The 17,461-nt window shown below is 46.5% G+C and overlaps 1 protein-coding gene across 4 annotated transcripts in view; it reads right to left on the bottom strand.

The window, feature by feature from the left end:
- OXSR1 (oxidative stress responsive kinase 1) overlaps positions 1-16,328 on the bottom strand; it is a 132,527-nt gene extending 116,199 nt beyond the window's left edge. The window contains exons 1-2 of one of the 4 annotated variants that reach the window (XM_039524797.1): positions 15,714-15,839; positions 6,430-6,632 (exon numbers count right to left, since the gene is read on the bottom strand). Coding sequence is in view for 2 of the 4 variants with exons in the window: in XM_039524795.1 (XP_039380729.1) it covers positions 16,229-16,319 (91 nt within the window). In the remaining 2 variants the exon portion in view is untranslated. Of the gene's footprint in view, positions 1-6,429; positions 6,633-15,713; positions 15,917-16,149 lie in introns of those variants that run through there. The other 3 variants (XM_039524795.1, XM_039524798.1, XM_039524796.1) reach the window with 3 other exon arrangements.
- Positions 16,329-17,461: the final 1,133 nt, after the last annotated feature.

Genomic DNA, 17,461 nt, shown 5'->3' with positions numbered 1-17,461 from the left:
CTGACCACCCCTATATATGCACTTTACTCCTTTGCCCACACGTCGTAATGTCGCTTGAGCATTGCGCCAGGAAAATGATCTGTTCCCCCATTCCTCCTCTTCCACCTGCCCTCAACATCTGAGTGGGCTGGGTCTACAGCAGCGGTTCTCAACCTTTCCCTAGTGGAATCAGATGGTTTGGGGGCAAAGGGGGCTGTGGGTAATCTGCCACAAACACTATGGAGCTGCCTTATACTAGAAGATAATTAAAGTAGAATAGGTGGTAGCCACTCTATATAAATCAATGTAGATGAGTTAGATACATTGCCATTGAGGCACTTGGGTTTCTAAATAGTTTTCCAGGAAGCCACTCTCTCAACAGTTAACCATACCTGACCACTGCACCCATATTATTTAAAGAAAAATATTAAGTCCCGGCTAATATCACAGGAAGCTGAACAGCCTGATTTTTTTAAGCTGGTTTTCTGCCACTAGAAGGGGGCTGTGCAGAGCAGACATCGCTCCATCCATCTCCATTCTGCTGGCCAGCCGTGGAAGTTTCAGCCAACCACTGTATCTCCCCCAATACTACAGTGAGGAGAAAAGTGGAGAGGTGCCCCATCTAAAGATGTTTGTGGAAGGAATATGATGCTGACCAGTGTTGGAGTTGTTTCCTTATAATCCCTCATCTGTCCACATCCATCTGTTTTCTCTCGTCTTATAGGAAGGGAATGTCTACGCTGCCAAAAAATGTGTTCTTAACTCAGGTTAAAAGCAGTGAAGACACTGCAACTAAATTTACAGCATCATAGGGTTGCTATTTTAACCTGAGCTAGCTAACCCAAGCTAAGAACACCTTTTCTGGCAGGTAGACATACCCTTAAATTACAAGTTCCTTAGGGCAGAGACAGTCGCTGTTTGTCCAGTGACTAGCACAGTGGGGCTCCTAGGAACTGTGGTAATACAAATAATAAAGTAAGAAAGAGGCCTCAGATCCTTCTGCATTCCAAGAGAGACTGGTTGAAATACAAAATCCTGCACCTGCTTGATATAGGGTAAGGGATTGTGTCACTCAGGGCTTTCATGGGTTTGGATAACCAAGCCTTCAGAGGTGCTTAGAACAACTCAAGGTTCAGCAGAGGGTACACAAGACTCTCCAGTACCTCTCTGATGCCTGGGTTATCTGGGGAATTGTCTCTGGGAAAGGTATTCCGCACATTGGCAACCATGATAAGCACCGAGGGTCAGGTACACAAGTCCTGCCACATTTACTTAAGATGCTAGTCACGTGTCCACATTAGATTTGCGGTTTGAACCAACTATTTATTTCATTACTTGCCAACCTCCTTGGCTAATTTGAAGTTTTCAGGATGGAAGGCAGACCAAAACATCTTATTTCCAAACCCAGCAATACATTCACTTCAGCTGTCTTGATGGTATATGCTGCAACATATTTTGCAGGGGGTTAGACTGGATGACCCCTGAAGTCTCTTCCAACCCTAATCTTCTACGAACATAAATTTCATGCTTACTGTATTCTTATTACCAAGGCTCAAAAACACAGCCCTGATACAGTAGCCAAGCAAGTATTCTCACTCCTCCCCTTCCAACCTCTCTCTCTGAATTTTATCTGGAACAGTATGTGTCAACTGTAAGGGATATTTTATTTGGCTGGAGTTCCACCGAAAAAACAAGCTGTCCATATACAGAGTAGATGTTTGATAGTAAAAGCCGTGGTTATTTTAGGTAAATAAGTTCTTATATATAGCTGCTTAACCATCTGATATGTCCACTATTGCAGAGGATCTCAACTGGGGGTCCACAGCCCCCTGGGGGTCTGTGAGCCCTTTCAAGGAGGCTGCGGCACCCCCGACGGGGCTGAAGCCCTGATCCCTGCCAGCACCCCCTACGGAGCTGAAGCTGGGAGGTGCCAGGCTAAATCCCCCAGCCCTGGTGCTCCCTGTGGGGCAGAAGCCTTGAGCCCGGTGCAGAGTTGGGGACATGGAGGGCACTGCCACCCCCAAACTGCAGCGCAAGAACACGGCAGTCCCGGGGGCAGCACAGCTCCACATCTCTCCCCCGCCATCCCCCCATTTCCTTTCCCTGCCCCCTAGCCAGGTCAGAGGCAGGAAGCCAGAGCCGGTGTAGTGGCACAAACAGCTCCCTGGCAGAAGAATTTCCTATCTAGGTTGTACTGAGCATGCTCACCCAAACCGAGCAGGCTCAGTACAGGTAACTACTATTGGTGGGAAAATGTGCTGGTTGCTGTTTTTGCCGTTACCGGGCCATGCAGGGCAGCTGCTGCTCCAGCTGGTGCCATGGAGCCAGCAGCCGCAGCCTTCCCTCCTCTCCGGCTGGTGCCTGGGGTTGAAGCTGCTCCTCAGCTCTCAGGCCTCTTTGCTCCCGCAGAGGCAGCAAGTCAGAGCTGCCAGGATGGGGAGAACCTGCTCCGTGGCAGGGACTGCAGGGGACTTCTCCCAGCAGACAGCCCCTAATACCCCTCTCCCTACACCATGAACTACCCCCTCCCTGCACCCTGAGCTGTTTTCAAATTTTTGAGCTAAGCCCGCCACCTTTGAGTTATAATTTTTGATTGCACCCCCACCAACCCAGACAGGCTGTGAGGCCTGCTGAGGTGAGTCAGGGGGTGGAAGTGGTGCTCCCTCCACAGACCCTGCCATGCAGAGCTGGCTCGAGCCCCACTGGCCCTTGCTCCCCCAAAACAGAAGTCAAATTACACCTATGCCCAAAGCCCCTGCCGCAAGGCCCCCACCCCCACCGGGCCCTGGAGTTTTTATAGCATGTTGAGGGGGACCTCAGACAGGAAAAGGCTGAGAATCCCTGCCTTATTGGAGGCAGTTAGCCTGTCATTGCAAGGCATAGGCTGGATGTAATAGGATCTTTTCTGTCTCTATTAGTGGGTTCAGTGCACAAGATTAGTTAAATTGCTAGAAAGAGTATTCCCTAAGCATGAGTAAGAAGAGTTACTCTGGATCCTATATGCAGAATGAATAATTTTATGTTAAGGATACTTGTCCCCCATGCCCTCACAGCTGTTCAAATCAAGGTCTGGGTCGGTGACACGGAGAAATGTCAATCTAATGAGAATTCTTCTGCTGAAATGCTGTTTGTTGGATGTTAATGTCAAGGTAGTTACTAGACAAGAGTTTGCATCCTCTACTACTCTATTTTAAATCAAGTTCCAATTGCCATCTTTTTAATAGAGGTATTTGGAAATGTTTGGAGAATCTGAAAGATAAAAGAGCTCAGTGCTGAAATCTCAGTCTGCAGCTCTCCCATCCCCAAATGAGAGGAGGGGATATTCAGTTGGGTTTAAAGAAAAAGAGCTGCAACATCACCATCCAGATGCTCCAAATATCACCCAACCCCTCCAGAAAAGAGGCTGCCAGGACCAGCATCACTAATGTAGAACAAGCAGCAGAAAAAAAGTTGAAGAAACATTAACAGCATCTCTATACATCATAAAGAGGCAGTAGAGGGCATATTTACTCTCTGGTATAGCAGTTTACCTTTACACGTCTATTAGAAATATCTGAACAAGCAATAAGAGGGTAAATAGGAATTCATCCATCAGGGGACATACAACACACACACAGAAATCTTACTAACGCAGTGGTCTCTAACCTTTTTACATCCAAGGTCACTTTTTGAATTTAAGGGCAAGCCAGGATCTTTCCTGCCCCCTTCCCCAAGGCCCCACCCCTTCCCACTCCATCCCCCCACACACAATCACTTTCACTGGGCTGTAGCAGGGGGTTAGGGTTCGAGAGTTGGTGCGGGCTCTGGGCGGGGACTGATGGGTTCGCTGTGTGGGAGGGGGATCTGGGTTGAGCCAGGGGCAGGGGTTTGGTGTGTAGGTGGGGTGAGGGGTTCAAGCTCTGGGAGGGTGTTTGGGTGCAGGAGGGGGCTCCGGGCTGGGGCAGGAGTGTTGGGATACAGGAGAGGGTGCGGGGTGCTGGCTCAGAAGGAGGTCAAGGCTAAGGCAGGGGATAGGGGTGAAGGAGGGGGTACGGGGTGCTGGCTCTAGGAGGGGGCTCAGGGAGTGGGCAGGAGTTTGGGGCACAGGAGGGGAGCTTCAGGGTGCAGCCTCCCGCCAGGCAGCACTTATCTCAATCGGAGACACAGCAAGCCTAAGGCAGGGTCCCTGCCTGCCGTGGCCCCACGCCACTCCTGGAAGGGGCCAACGCGACGGGGGGGGGGAGGCACATGACTCTGCATGCTGCCCCTCTTTGCAGGCACTGCCCCTAAAGCTCCCATTGGCCACAGTTCCCTATTCCCAGTCAATGGAAGTTGCGGGGACAGTGCTTGCAGGCAGGAGCAGCGCACGGAACCCCTCCTCCCCCCAGGCCGCGGGGGCGTTCTGGCCGCTTCCAAGAGTGGCACGGGGCCGCAGCAGGTAGCCAGCCCCACTGTGTCCCAGAGATTGAGATCGACTGGGAGAGTTCCCAGGATCAACCAGTCGATCGTGAACGACAGGTTGGTGACCACTGGACTAATGCAACTTATGCATGTAATTCTCATGTGCACTTTAGAAAAGATGTACCATGTATTCACTAATCAGCCCTCTTAAATTTAACTTAGGCATTTCGAAATACAGTAGAACCTCAGAATTACAAATACCAGAGTTATGAACTGATCAGTCAACCACACCCCTCATTTGGAACCGGAAGTATACAATCAGGCAGCAGCAGAGACCAAAAAAACCCCCACAAATACAGTACAGTACTGTGTTAAACCTTTAAACTAGGACAAAAAATAAAGGGAAAACAGCATTTTTCTTCTGCATAGTAAAGTTTCAAAGCTGTATAACGTCAATGTTGAGTTGCAAACTTTTGAAAGAACAACCACGATGTTTTGTTCAGCGTTATGAATAACCTCCATTCGCCAGGTGTTCACAACTCTGGGGTTCTATTGTACAGGCTGTTTCCCTTTACTTCAGTTCTGAAAAGCAACTACAAACAGCATCAGAAAGCTCAGGGCCCCATGGAGTCCATGATTCCGTAGAGGTTGAATTGGCTGTTACAGAATTGTTTTCACAAACCTAGGCTCTTTTTTAAACTAAAGAATTGTTTCTAGCCCTCATGGATGTGAAGAAAACCTTAATCTTGGACTTAACCAACGCTGTACTGTCTGCACGAGTCTGCAAACACCTTGAAATAAGAACTCTGATGTCTGAATTGCACCACTCATCTCAATGAGGTTAATTATGAAACCTAGAGATGACAATATCAACATAGCTATTTCACTGCTGATGGTTTTAGCAGAAACACCAATCTGATGTGCTTACCCCCACAATCCTAAATTGGTTCTCAGTTCCCAGAAACCAGAATTCCCTACTCTGTCAAAACTTCCAATTTTCTTCATAAAAGCTTCTACTAAATTGTCCAGCATCTTCAGGACAAGAATGTACGGCATATTGAAACCTGACAACATGACAAGGGCACAAAGGGATTGAATATGAAGAACACTACTATACTGATTTATGATTTGTGTGTTTAAACTAAAAAAAAAAAGCAGGGTTTTCAATTATCTGAAACTGTTACAGAATACCCCCAGGATCTAGTGACCCCGTGTCAAGCTCACCAGAGATGTCTTTCCATATATGTGGTCCAGCCATTTCCCAGTGACATCTACCCCCACCAGCCAACCTTAGGAACTCATCCTTTGCTCTGAGAGGCAATTAAAATTCTTTCCTCTCACACATCACCTCTAAGAGGAGGTACTGCAGGCCAAGTTCTGGAATCAGTTATGTTGGGCAACCCCAAATGCTCAGTGGGGGATAACAGAACAGAATTTGACACTGCAATCTGAATCTAGTTAACAATTCTGCGGATGGATGAAAAAGTGAAGTGATTTCCCTCCTACATAGATAGATGATGAGGCACTAGAAGGAGTGGGGGGGGGGGGGAGACTTATGTTTGACTAAAGTTATTTATGACTGAGGACAGCATAACTATAAGCAATAAGCAGCTTGGGTTTATTATAGCAGGAGATACTTCTACAGTTTGTGTTTCAGTTTGTCATCAAATTTCACCTCTTTCATTTGCTCATAACCTTCTGAAGTTTTCACTTATTGGGTTGACACAGGCTTGCTCTCTGATCAAACAGGCGTTTCTTTTGGGAAGTTTCAGTAAAACCAGTTTAGTCCTTTGAGTATGAGAGTGAAGATGGCTGGGGCAGAAAGTTGAAGTTTGGCCGGAACTTAGGCCCTTGATGAGAAGAGCCTTTGTGTGTTCCAGTGAAAACTCATTTTAATTTGACCGAGTTATGAGCCTTTGAAAGTTGCACTTCATGCATACACAATACAATTGGTATGCCTTTCTTTAAGCGGTGTTTGCAGTGAACATCAGCTACACTGAGCAGGAGACTGGGGCTAACTTAACAGTGTAGCGAAAAAGTAAATGCACAGAGTGAATCCAGAGCTCTTACCTCATTCACTGTGCATCTCGCAAGAAAAGATCTGTGCAGCTTTTAAGGCTTGCTGGAGAGAGCTGTCTCCTGCAGACTTCCCAGAGTGCAGAGTAGAAGAGCTCCCTTTAAGAAAACCTTGTAAGGTGTGTGGGATGCAGCATTTGATGTTGTCATGTTGTGTAGCCAAACAGTTCCATATCACAGAATTTCTTTTAATCTCCCTAGGAGATTACAATAAAAGCCACGTTAAACACTCAAAAGTCAGGAAGTGACAAAGTTAAAGGACTTCAAAAAAAGTCATAACTGTCTTAAAGTTATTTTAAAAAACATTCTATTGTTAGCTGTAACACCCAGTAAGACTACTGTGACTGAGAAATGAAAGATTTCAATTTTCTAATTTGTTCACTTTGTGCACTTGAGAACCCTTTGAGTCTAGTCAGCTTACTCAGAGGGTACATCTACACTGCCATTAGACCCCCACAGCTGGCCCATGCTAGCTGACTCAGGCTAAGGGGCTGTTTAACTGCAGTGTATATGTTCAGGCTCGGGCTGGAGCCTGGACTCTAGGACCGTGTGAGGGTCCCAGACCTCGAGCCAGAGCCTGGACATCTACACTACAGTTAAACAGCCTGTTAACCCAAGCCAGCTGGCATAGGCCAGCCGCAGGTAGACTTATCCAGATCATGTGGGTTTGGCATACAGCAACAGGGGAGAGAAAGATATGTAAAAGATAGCAAAACCTGTCATTTTAAAACCACGGAAGTTGGCAGAGCATTTCAGGGCAGGTGTAGGACAAAAACTGTTTCAATTGTCTAGTATCCCTTTATGGCTGCACATGAAGCCTTAGCTCTGCCCCCTGGTGTTTAAGTACTATGGAACACACAGCATTTCTCAATACAATGAAGGTTATATCTGCCACTTTAGATATACCTATCTATAGAATTGGCAGAATTCCATTTTTATTATTTTTTTTTGTAATTTCAACTCATAATATCGATGTATATTTTAAAGCTTTATTTTAGATTGTTTGTTTAAATGTTTACAGTAGCAGGAAGTTATTGGGGGTCACAATTATTTAATGACAGGACACACTGAGATCCAAAAATCTGAAGTTTTATAAACTGTCAAAACGCAAACTGTCCCCCTTACATGTCAAAATATATGAAGTAAATATGCTTAAATCAACAAGTCATACTGGTTTTTACTATTCACTTATTCATCCTTTTGTAACAAGCCTAATTCAAAAGTCAAACACTGGATTTTGACTCCAATAAGTTCCCAACCAGCATTTTTTTTAATCAAAGGAAATATTTTTTCCATCAATTTGTATATGTATAGTGAAATCAACATTTACTGACATTTACGGATAAAAATTTCATCCTTCCAAGCCTACATTTTCCATTCAAATATACTCATCCCACTTACTAACATAATATCTAACGTCATTCACTCAGATTTCATTTTTTAATATATGTTCTCTTCACTAACATAGTTATGACTAAATATGTTGACAGCAGTCACCTACTATGTAGTCCTTTCAGGCACCACCAGTCTTCTTCAAGTACAATTCAATAGAATGGTGGTCCTGTGATTAAGGCACTGGATCATTAGTCAGGAATCTGGGTTCTAGGCCTGACTCCGGGCAAGTCACACAAGGCTTGATTTTCTGAAGTGCTGCGTATGAACGGCTCCAACTAAAGTCAAAGGGAACTATAGCAACTTTGAAAGTTGGGCCCTTCATCTCTGCGCCTCAGTTGCTCAGCTATGACAGGAGTCAGGAAAACGGACTGGGCAGATTGTTAGGCTGACCTAGTACAGCAATTCCCATTTTCCTAATACGGCAGTCTTTTTTTACTGGCAATTATTCCATGGTTATTTTCTATACTCACATTGCTCACAGCTTTGTATCCTCTAAACTTGCACGTAAAAAGTCTAATAAACTACATTTAGCATTGGTCACCCTAGTAGCCAAACTGCAAGTGAAACAGTTTGACCAGAGAAAACACTTCACAAAAGATCAAATTTTATCAGATTACAGTTTCAATACTCATTTGTAATTAAAATATCTAGCTCTATTGCTTGCAGTTTTAAAGGCTCAGATATTTAAATTTCAGAAGAACTCAAGTCAACATCTAGAGTCTTAATGGACCAGCTCCTGTTCCCATCAACAGCTCTAGCCTCTGGAATAAAATAGTCACTGTGAACTTTAAAAGCCGAATGTTCTGGGGAGAATCGATTCTCTCTCTGAGATTCAGTCGGTTACATAAGTAATAACATTCCAGAGTGTGCATTTGTCAGCCAATATATGCACCCCTCGGGTATGCAGAGGAGCCAAGGGCACCCAAGATATTTGACTACTGGCTGAGAAATACCTACCTAGAGTGTTACACTATACTTATAAAATGGCTTATTGACAAATTAAAGTACAAAATATTAATCTTTCCAAGGAACAAACCACAGTGGTCTGCTTCTATTTAAGGCTTCTCTGTATCTCACTCACCCCAAAATAGCTGAAGGAAGCAGAGTCCTTTGCCCTCCCCTCAAGTCAGCTGGAAAGGCAGCCAAGCTGATTCTATGAAGTACTCTTTCCAGCCCTCCTCTTTAGAAGAGAGGTGCTACTGCTGCTTGATTATTTTTAAATACCCCCATCATACTGCCACTTCCTCCCTTCTATCCTCCTTTTACGCCAACTAGAGGGAGCAGGGGCTGGCAACAGAAGCTGGACTGCATTTGTACTTTTCCTTCATTCCCAGATGATCAGATAGGAGGAAAGTTTCAAAGACAAATGGTTGGATTTTACTAAGCGATGGTAACAAGGTTCTAAATATCTAGAAATCCCCACAGTTCATATGAGTGGATAGTTTGGATATGGCAGGGATACCCGGCTGTTTAAGTGGGTTTACAATCCAAGCCCTTGCGTTTGGATTTCATAGTGTGGGACATAAGTTATAGTGATGAGGGCTATGCGCACAGATGCCTAGATAGGCTAAGCACTTTGAATACGCTTTATGTTCCTCTTAAGTTGGTTTTGTAAAAGCTTTAATACAACCTAAGACCAACAGAAAGGTTTCCACTTTAAAAGAACAGATCAAACTTTCTACTGAGGTGTTTTTTTGAGAGAGAAATTTCCCTGCAGTGTTCTGAATCTGAACACTGAGAACTTGCAATGGAAATTGACTTAGCTTAGCCAATTAAAATAAATGGAGAAATGCCAGAAACAAATAGAGCAAGAAAGAGAGTGAAAACTGAACTGGATTTTATGACTTTCATTTTCAATGTATAGCATTAGTAACAAAAAAAAATGGTTTGTTTAAATTATTTAGGCTTAGTTACAACTTGCCTACTTTAACTGAATTGTCTCATTAGCACTCACCCCCCCCAACCCCACATAGTAAGGCAACTCCCTTCTTTTCATGTACTCTTTATATATACCTGCTACTGTATTTTCCACTCCATGCATCTGATGAAGTGGGGTTTAGCCCACAAAAGCTTATGCCCAAATAAATTTGTTAGTCTCTAAGGTGCCACAAGGACTCCTTGTTCTTTTTGCTGATACAGACTAACACAGCTACCACTCTGAAACTTGCCTACAGTTACTGTACAAGACTCATAGGTGAACCATCAATTCTCGTCCCCAAACAGATTCTATACAGCTTATTGCCGGATACATTTTTCCCACTCCCTTAACATAAAAGTGTTCTAACTGCTATTACAGCGTGTAGATACTTATGAGTACTCTTTCTGTACTATGCATTTTTAATTTGTGAGATAGGTCCCTATAGATATTTTGATAAAATTCAGAGAACTTAGACTATGTTCATTGAGATGCTCTTGGGGGTGCAACAGAATAGTAATCAACCTCTCCTACCTAACCACATCCCCCACCCCCCGATCCACAGGAGTTGAAAATTTACTACACACCTAAATGCCACAGAATTAAGCTGCAAGCTCTACTGTGTTCAGGAGCAATGCCTGTGTAAAACAGCTACCCACATACCCAGCTGCTGGAAAAGGGAAAATCCTTAATAAGTATTAACTTTATTTATTTCATTTCTGGAAGGGAGAAGGAACATTAACATTCACTTTGTTCCTCCTCCTCCTCCCCACAACCCAGAGCCTCCTGACTGCTGTGAAGGCAGGAGTCGGGGAGGGGGGTGAGGAAGAATAGGAAGGTCTCTGTTAATTTACCCCTACCCTGCCTCTGGTTTTATACATTCTCCTCCTCCTCAGTTAACAGCTTGTGCCAATGTTACTCCTGGGGGAATTCTGCACCAAAAAAATTAAAAATTCTGTGCACGATATTTTAAAATTCTGCATATTTTATTGTCAAACCACCACAATATAATCACATCAGTTTCAATTATTTTTGGTCATTTATTTCAAAATACCTGTCAGAAAGTATGTCTGTAACAATACAGACAACAAAATAAAATTCAGGAAATGTTATTTTGACAAATAGATTCCTTACTAGGCATATTAATACAGAACTTTGAGTAATAATTCATTTAAACTACAATACAGAACTGTACTTACTGCATGCCTCAGAAGCAGGGCAAAGGCTTGGGGGAGTCAGGGTAACAGAGGAGCTGAGAGAGAGGGACGTAATTGCTGGGAAGGAGCCTGGGGTGTGAACTTGGAGGGTTGTTGGGTATGGGTAGGAAAAGTATGGAAGAGGTTTTTGGGTGGGAGCAGGGAGGGATTGTTAGGGAGCTTCCCCCATGTAGACCTTGGCTAAACCCTAGTCTGTTCCATTCAGTCAGTCACATCTGCCTGTCCCCACATGTCCCTGCACCCCCTAACCCCCCACGGCCCTTCACTCTCATTCAGCCCCTGCCCCCATCTGTCCTCCCACACCAGCCCTTATGAGCCCCTATCTGACCCCCAGCAGCCCCACGCTGTCTGTCTCTGATATGGCCCGACAGGCACTGTGGAGAAAGCAGGCTGTCTCTCTTTTCTAGCTGGCCAGGAGCTGCTGCTCTGTTCTATCACCACAGCTCCCTTTAGTGGGCAAAAGGTGGAACTGCAGCAGCTTTCTGGCAAAAAAATTTAATGTGTAGCTCATTAATTATACATGCACACAGTGGCACAGAATTCCCCCAGGAGTAGAGTGTCTACTTCACATACTGCTCACAGCTTTCTGAAGATGCAGCAGAATGAATGAGTGAAATGAGTCTACTCAGTTTCACTGTTGCCCACAGGTTTCCCCCAATAGCAACTCTGAGAACCCATAGAATTTTATTTGGTCTCCACTCTGTGGCAGATTGGGGAAGCTCTGAGCAGCAGCAGCAACAGGGCTATCTTCCCTCAGACCTTAGAAAACAGCATTGCATTGATTTCCATGCAGTCCACATCTGGAGGGTTATCATTACAACCATAAGGGAAAGAGACTACTTTTTAAAACGAAGCCAGATTCCACAGTAGTTAATGGTCACCCAGGAAAGGTGCCTACTCACAACAGGCACACCCTATAACTGTACTGTAATTTCAGTTTGCAGTAAGTTTTTTTGTTTGTTTAAATTAAGTCAAGTTTTGATCCTGAACAAGACAATTTGCAACATTACAATGAAAAAAGGAATCTATATTTGAGAATACTCAGCTGTTAGTCACTAAAGCTAACACAGTGTAATGAATCTAGGCAATACTCTATACCTTTAAAATTGAACTAATCAGATCCACTGCTGACTAACAGGTTTTTAATTCTAGATAGAAACTGTAAGGTGATTTATACGGGAACTTCTTTCCTGAATCTGGAAGAATGTTTTCTCTCTTAACTATTGCACTAAGAGGCCACATTGCCAACTGGATGTCTGCATGGATATTTACAGGCAGAAAATTAGTGTGAGGAAATAAGGTATCAGAAGAGTGAAAAATTGATTTCCTTTACTCGGGTATCAAAAACAGCTGAGTATGTAACATACAGAGTGCTAGGCTGAAAATCTAGAGGACAACTTTTGTCATCACCGAAGATAAGATTATGTCACAGATTCAACGACTTTCAGAGATCTCGGTGACATTTCCACTTCATCCCTAGGGTGGTGGGGCCAGAGCTGTCAGCCAGCAGGAGACTCTGGAGCTCTGAGCTGTGGGGTGGATCCAGAGCTGTCTGCCACCGCAGCAGCAGGTGCTGGATTCTCCCCCCTTTCCCACAGCGGGGCTCGGGCTGTCTTTCCCCCTGCTTGGGCTTCAGTCATTCCCCCCACCCCAACCATCAGCCCCTCCTCCCATTATTTTTAGTAAAAGTCACAGACAGGTCACAGGCTTCCGTGAATTTTTGTTTCTTGCCTGCAACCTGTCCGTGACTTTTACTAAAAATAATCACGATAAAATCTTAACCTTAGTCATCCATCACAGATCTAGTTAAGTACCTTGAAAGTATTGCTGCAAGGCTTGGCACTTTCCATACTGGATTCCCACTTTGACCATGACCACAAATTGTAAGCCTATAAATCTAGAGTAATGAGAACCCAGCAAGCCCCTGATGAGAGTTAGAGGATACATAGAAGCAGGAGGGGGGAAGTCCAGTTGCTTAGCTAACCCTGGAACATTTTGTCCCTCAAATTACATATGTGCTATGAGACTTAAATCACGCCTATACCCTAGACATTGGCAGACATTCCAACATTTAGAAGGAGTAAGATAAGGGGGGCAATAAAAATGTATAAATACATTTCAGCATATGTTCCAAAAAGTAGGCAATATAGTTCAGACTCCTGATGCAGTCTTTCAGGTAGCAGTTGGCAACCAGAAATTCAGCATACAGCTTGTTGGGGGGAGACAAGAAAAAGGAATGAAAAAGCTTATTCCCCAAGCTCAATATGTTACAAATGGACAACAACATATCTACGTCCTCTAGTGATTGTCAGACTATGTGAGGAGTGTCTGTCAGCAGCTCCCGGGAGTTTAAATGTCTCCCTCAGTCCTGTGTGAATTTCCTTTTCCCCCAGCACAGACTAACTTCTAATAAGGTAAATAAGAGCAGAACTTTATAAGGGAAAAAATCCACACAAGGATTTGGTCTTGGGGTGGGGAGAAGCACCACCTCTTAGTAGACTCCCACAAGCAAAGCACTTCCTAGAGACAGCTGCAATTGCTCCCCAGCTTTAGAGAAACTGGAGCCTAGTGGCAGCTTTTTCCAGCTTCTGCTTCTTCACAGGACAATCCCAATTTTTGGACACCAGCCTCCCCAGGACATGTTTTCCTGGAAAGGGTTTAAGAAGTGCTCATTCTCACTATTTAGTTTCCCCAGCCCCTGCTGCAGGCACTAGACTCTCCCCTTCTATAGTACTGCTGGCTCCCAATAGGCTAAGGGAGGGAATGGAACCTGATCTGATGGAGCAATGGGGATTTTCAGTACTTCCAGAAGGATTCCATACCAGCCATAGCTGTAGATCCTTCCTACTTTTAAAACAATGCCAAGAATTTAATCTCTGTAACCACGATTTCCCCAAATTCTCCCACCCTAGCAAAATAAAGCAGGTCTCTCTGTTACAGAGACTCAAAGCCAAGACATGATAGAAGTGTCTTCATTTATAATCATCAAAAGATAAAAGTTCCTCATAAACATTAAACTAAAAATTAACTTTTCTGTTGACCAACAACCCCTCCTACCCCTCCACTCCACCCACTCCATTCTCTGCCTCTCTGGTGAAATGGAACACGAGGCACTGACCTTACAGTCACCTGTAGCACTCAATAAGTAATGTGTTAGATACTCAGTCTGCAGCGATATAGCCTTCACACCGCCATACTGATAAAGTGACTAAAAAAAGAAAGACCAAGTGAATTGGTGAAGGCATTTAAGTCGAGAGGCTCAGTCATTCATAAAAAGCAAAGGCTGCTGCCTCAAGCTGAAGTGAGAAGAATGAGAGAGATTTCAATTATAAAGACACTCACAGCAAAATTCCTCATCCCTTGAACAGACCAATATACAGTGCCTTGAAATTAATAATTCCCATATGGATGGACTCTCCCTTCTGACTGAATACAGCTTGGAGCAGCTGCTCAGTAAAGGAAACAGTATATTCCAGAATCCGAGGAGGAGGAACTGCCCTTCATTATTTACCAACATCCCAACTGCTATAACAAACTCCTTACATCCTCATCCTTCCCAGCAGCCAAGACAGACCACCCACTGGATGGGATGACATGAGCACCCCTCCTCCAAAACCCAAAGGGGGCAGGCAACTGCCCATGGCAGTTACTTCCAATCCCAAAACATCCGAAAAATACAGATAACTCCTTCCCCACACACGGACCCCAACAGAAACGGGGGGTGGGCATTAGACCATAAGATATAATATGCCCCTCTCAGGAGAAAAAATACAGAATCCCCTAGAAGATGCTCCCAGAAACGCACATACCAATTACTTTTGAGATCCATGAACAGACACTGGAGTAAGTATAACTCTTCCCTTTTAGTTCTAGCCGAGACACACCCCCACTGCTGAAATTCCTACACCCCAGAAGTAGAAACACAGACAGCCAGAAGAGCTGCCAGACCCGCTCCCCCTCTCCCAAGCCCCAGGAGCAGAAATACAGCTCTCAACGCATCGGCAGACCTGAGGCGCGCACACACCCCAGGCCCCAAGACCCCTCCACCAAAGAAGTAAGACCAGAGTCCCCCTTTTGCGCTCCCATTTCCTGAGCTGTAACAAAGACCCTCCGATGCGATCACCGCCCTAGGCCCCAAGATCCCCCCAGCCCGAGCAGGAATCCACCCCCACAGATACGGACTCCGGAGCTAAGCGAGACAACCAGAGAGAGACACAGCCCCAGAGTAGGAACAGAGCCAGCCCCTGTCTCCGGCTAGGGCCAGCCACACACTCCCCTGCCCGGCCCGTCTCCAGGGCTAGGGCAGATCCACCCGCCACGGCTCCTACCCCCAGGAGTCAGGCTCCGGAGCCAGCGCAGACACGCCCCCCACGCCGGGCCCGGGCCCTGCCCGGCACAGACACCAGCACACCCCGAGCCCCATCCCCTGGGAGCCAGGGCCGGACTCCGGAGCTTGTTGGCGCAGACACCCCACACACACACGTGCCGCCCCTGGCTCGCACAGACACACACCCCGGACCCTACCCCCTGCAGCCAGGCCGGTCTCCACAGACACACACACACACACACACACCGGGCTGGCGCGCGCTCACACACCCCCTCAGGCTGGCGCGCGCGCGCGCGCGCGCACACACACCCACACCCACCCCGGCCCCTACCCTCCCCAGGAGCCACCCCCCGGCCCAGAGGGCGCGCAGCCCAGGCCCCTGCCCGGCGGACAGGCCGGCGGGCTCCCCGCGCGCCCCACTCACCGATCACCTCCTGCAGCTCATAGTCATCCCTGTTGATGGACCAGGGCAGGGAGCTGGGGTCCTCGGCCATGGCGGCGCTTCCCCGGGGCGCGCCGAGCTCAGCGCCGGGCGAGGCAGGGCAGCGGGGAAGGACGAAGAGAGGCGCGCAGCCCAGCGGCCCGACAGCCACCCTGCCTCAGCCCTCCCCGCGCCGCGCCTCTCCCGCCTCCCCATTGGCTGGGGGCTCAGCAGTGGGGGCGGGGCGTCACAGTCATGCGAGGTGGGGCCTCGTCGACCCCCCCCCACACACACAAAAAGCCCATAGAAAAGGCAGCCTGTAGAGTTCAATAGAAAAACCCACCAACCTGTAACAAGGTAAACGCTACCATGACAACCGCCCCCCCCTCACTAACAGGGCCCTCCTTCCACCGGCCCGTACCGACGCCGATGACGTTACCCGCGCACGTCTGCCGACGCCATCTTGAGTGAGGCGCATGCCAGGCCTCGCCAGAATTTCACTGCCCTCCCGTCCCCACCATCGTATGAAGGGCTGTTTTCAGCCAGACACCCGGCGAAGGATAAAGACTTGGCTGTTCTATAATCCGGAGGGAGGCGGAATGAGAACATGCCACACACAAGATGGCGGCCGTTTGCGTCTCAGGGAGGAGCGGAAAAGGATTCGCCCCCTAGTCTGTGAGACCGGTGTTGATTGGTCCTCGGCTATAAGCTGTCCAGCAGCGATTGGCTTGCAAGCCTGTCAATAGCTTGAAGCCCCGGCCCAGCCTAACTGTGTGCCATGCTCTTGCATGGGGAGGAGAGAAAAGGGAGGGAAGCACAAGGGAAAAGGGAGGGGCCTGCACCCGTGTGGGGCCCTGTACAAAGTGAGCCAGGTTCAGTCCTGGAGCCTGACCTAGCGTGCAGAGCCCATCTTGGGGGTAACAGCCGTAGGGAATGCCTGAGGAGCATGGCTTCATGCACAATGTCCACTGAGTACATCACCACCTAGGCACTGTCACATAGTCACATCACCCATCCCCGACCAGGCTTGCCACCCATCCTGGTATGTCCAGGAGCGTTTGATTTTGCTGTGATGATCCCAGCTGTTTCAGGCAATCCTTTGGGATATTAATAGTTCCCCGGAGTCCCTTTCACACTGCAATGCCATGATGTTTTGATGCAGTGTATCAAAACATCACACACTAGAAGTTTCTGCCAAACGTGACAATCTCAAAGAAGCATCCTTAGGGGAGGGTAAGCAGTTGGCACAAAGCCTCTGATAAATGGAGGAAAATTTTGGATAAGGCACAACCTAAACCCCTGTTAGGAAAAGTGCCCTAATATTTCTAATGCCCACACATAACACCCCCTGCCCCTCAATATTAAGTTGTATGAACACAAACTTACCTATCTTGAAAAGATGAAGGGCTATGAAATATTTGATCCAGAGAACATAGGCATTTCAGCCCTGAGGTTTAGAGTATTGTGTTAAATTAACTAAACCAGCATTCCCAGGCACTGGGGCTCCCTCTTCTTCAATGTATGTATATTCCCAAGGCTTGTATTAATTCAAGGGGCAGGTGCAGTACTCCACCACAGATGCTTCTGGGCTCCATATTCTGTATTTAAATACAGGGAGAGGTTATGGTGGTGTCATCTGGTGTAGAAGGAAGGTCACTCTTTCTCCTCTCTTCTAGATCTCCTAGTTGCCAAACTCTTCTGCATACTCCCCTCCCTAATTTCAATATTGAGTAATACAGCCAGACTTTCTG

The sequence above is a fragment of the Mauremys reevesii genome, linkage group 2 (genome assembly GCF_016161935.1).
Source record: "Mauremys reevesii isolate NIE-2019 linkage group 2, ASM1616193v1, whole genome shotgun sequence".
NCBI classification, from domain to species: domain Eukaryota; kingdom Metazoa; phylum Chordata; order Testudines; family Geoemydidae; genus Mauremys; species Mauremys reevesii.
Note: the sequence above shows the minus strand (reverse complement) of the source record. Positions and strands in the feature narration are given on the sequence as shown.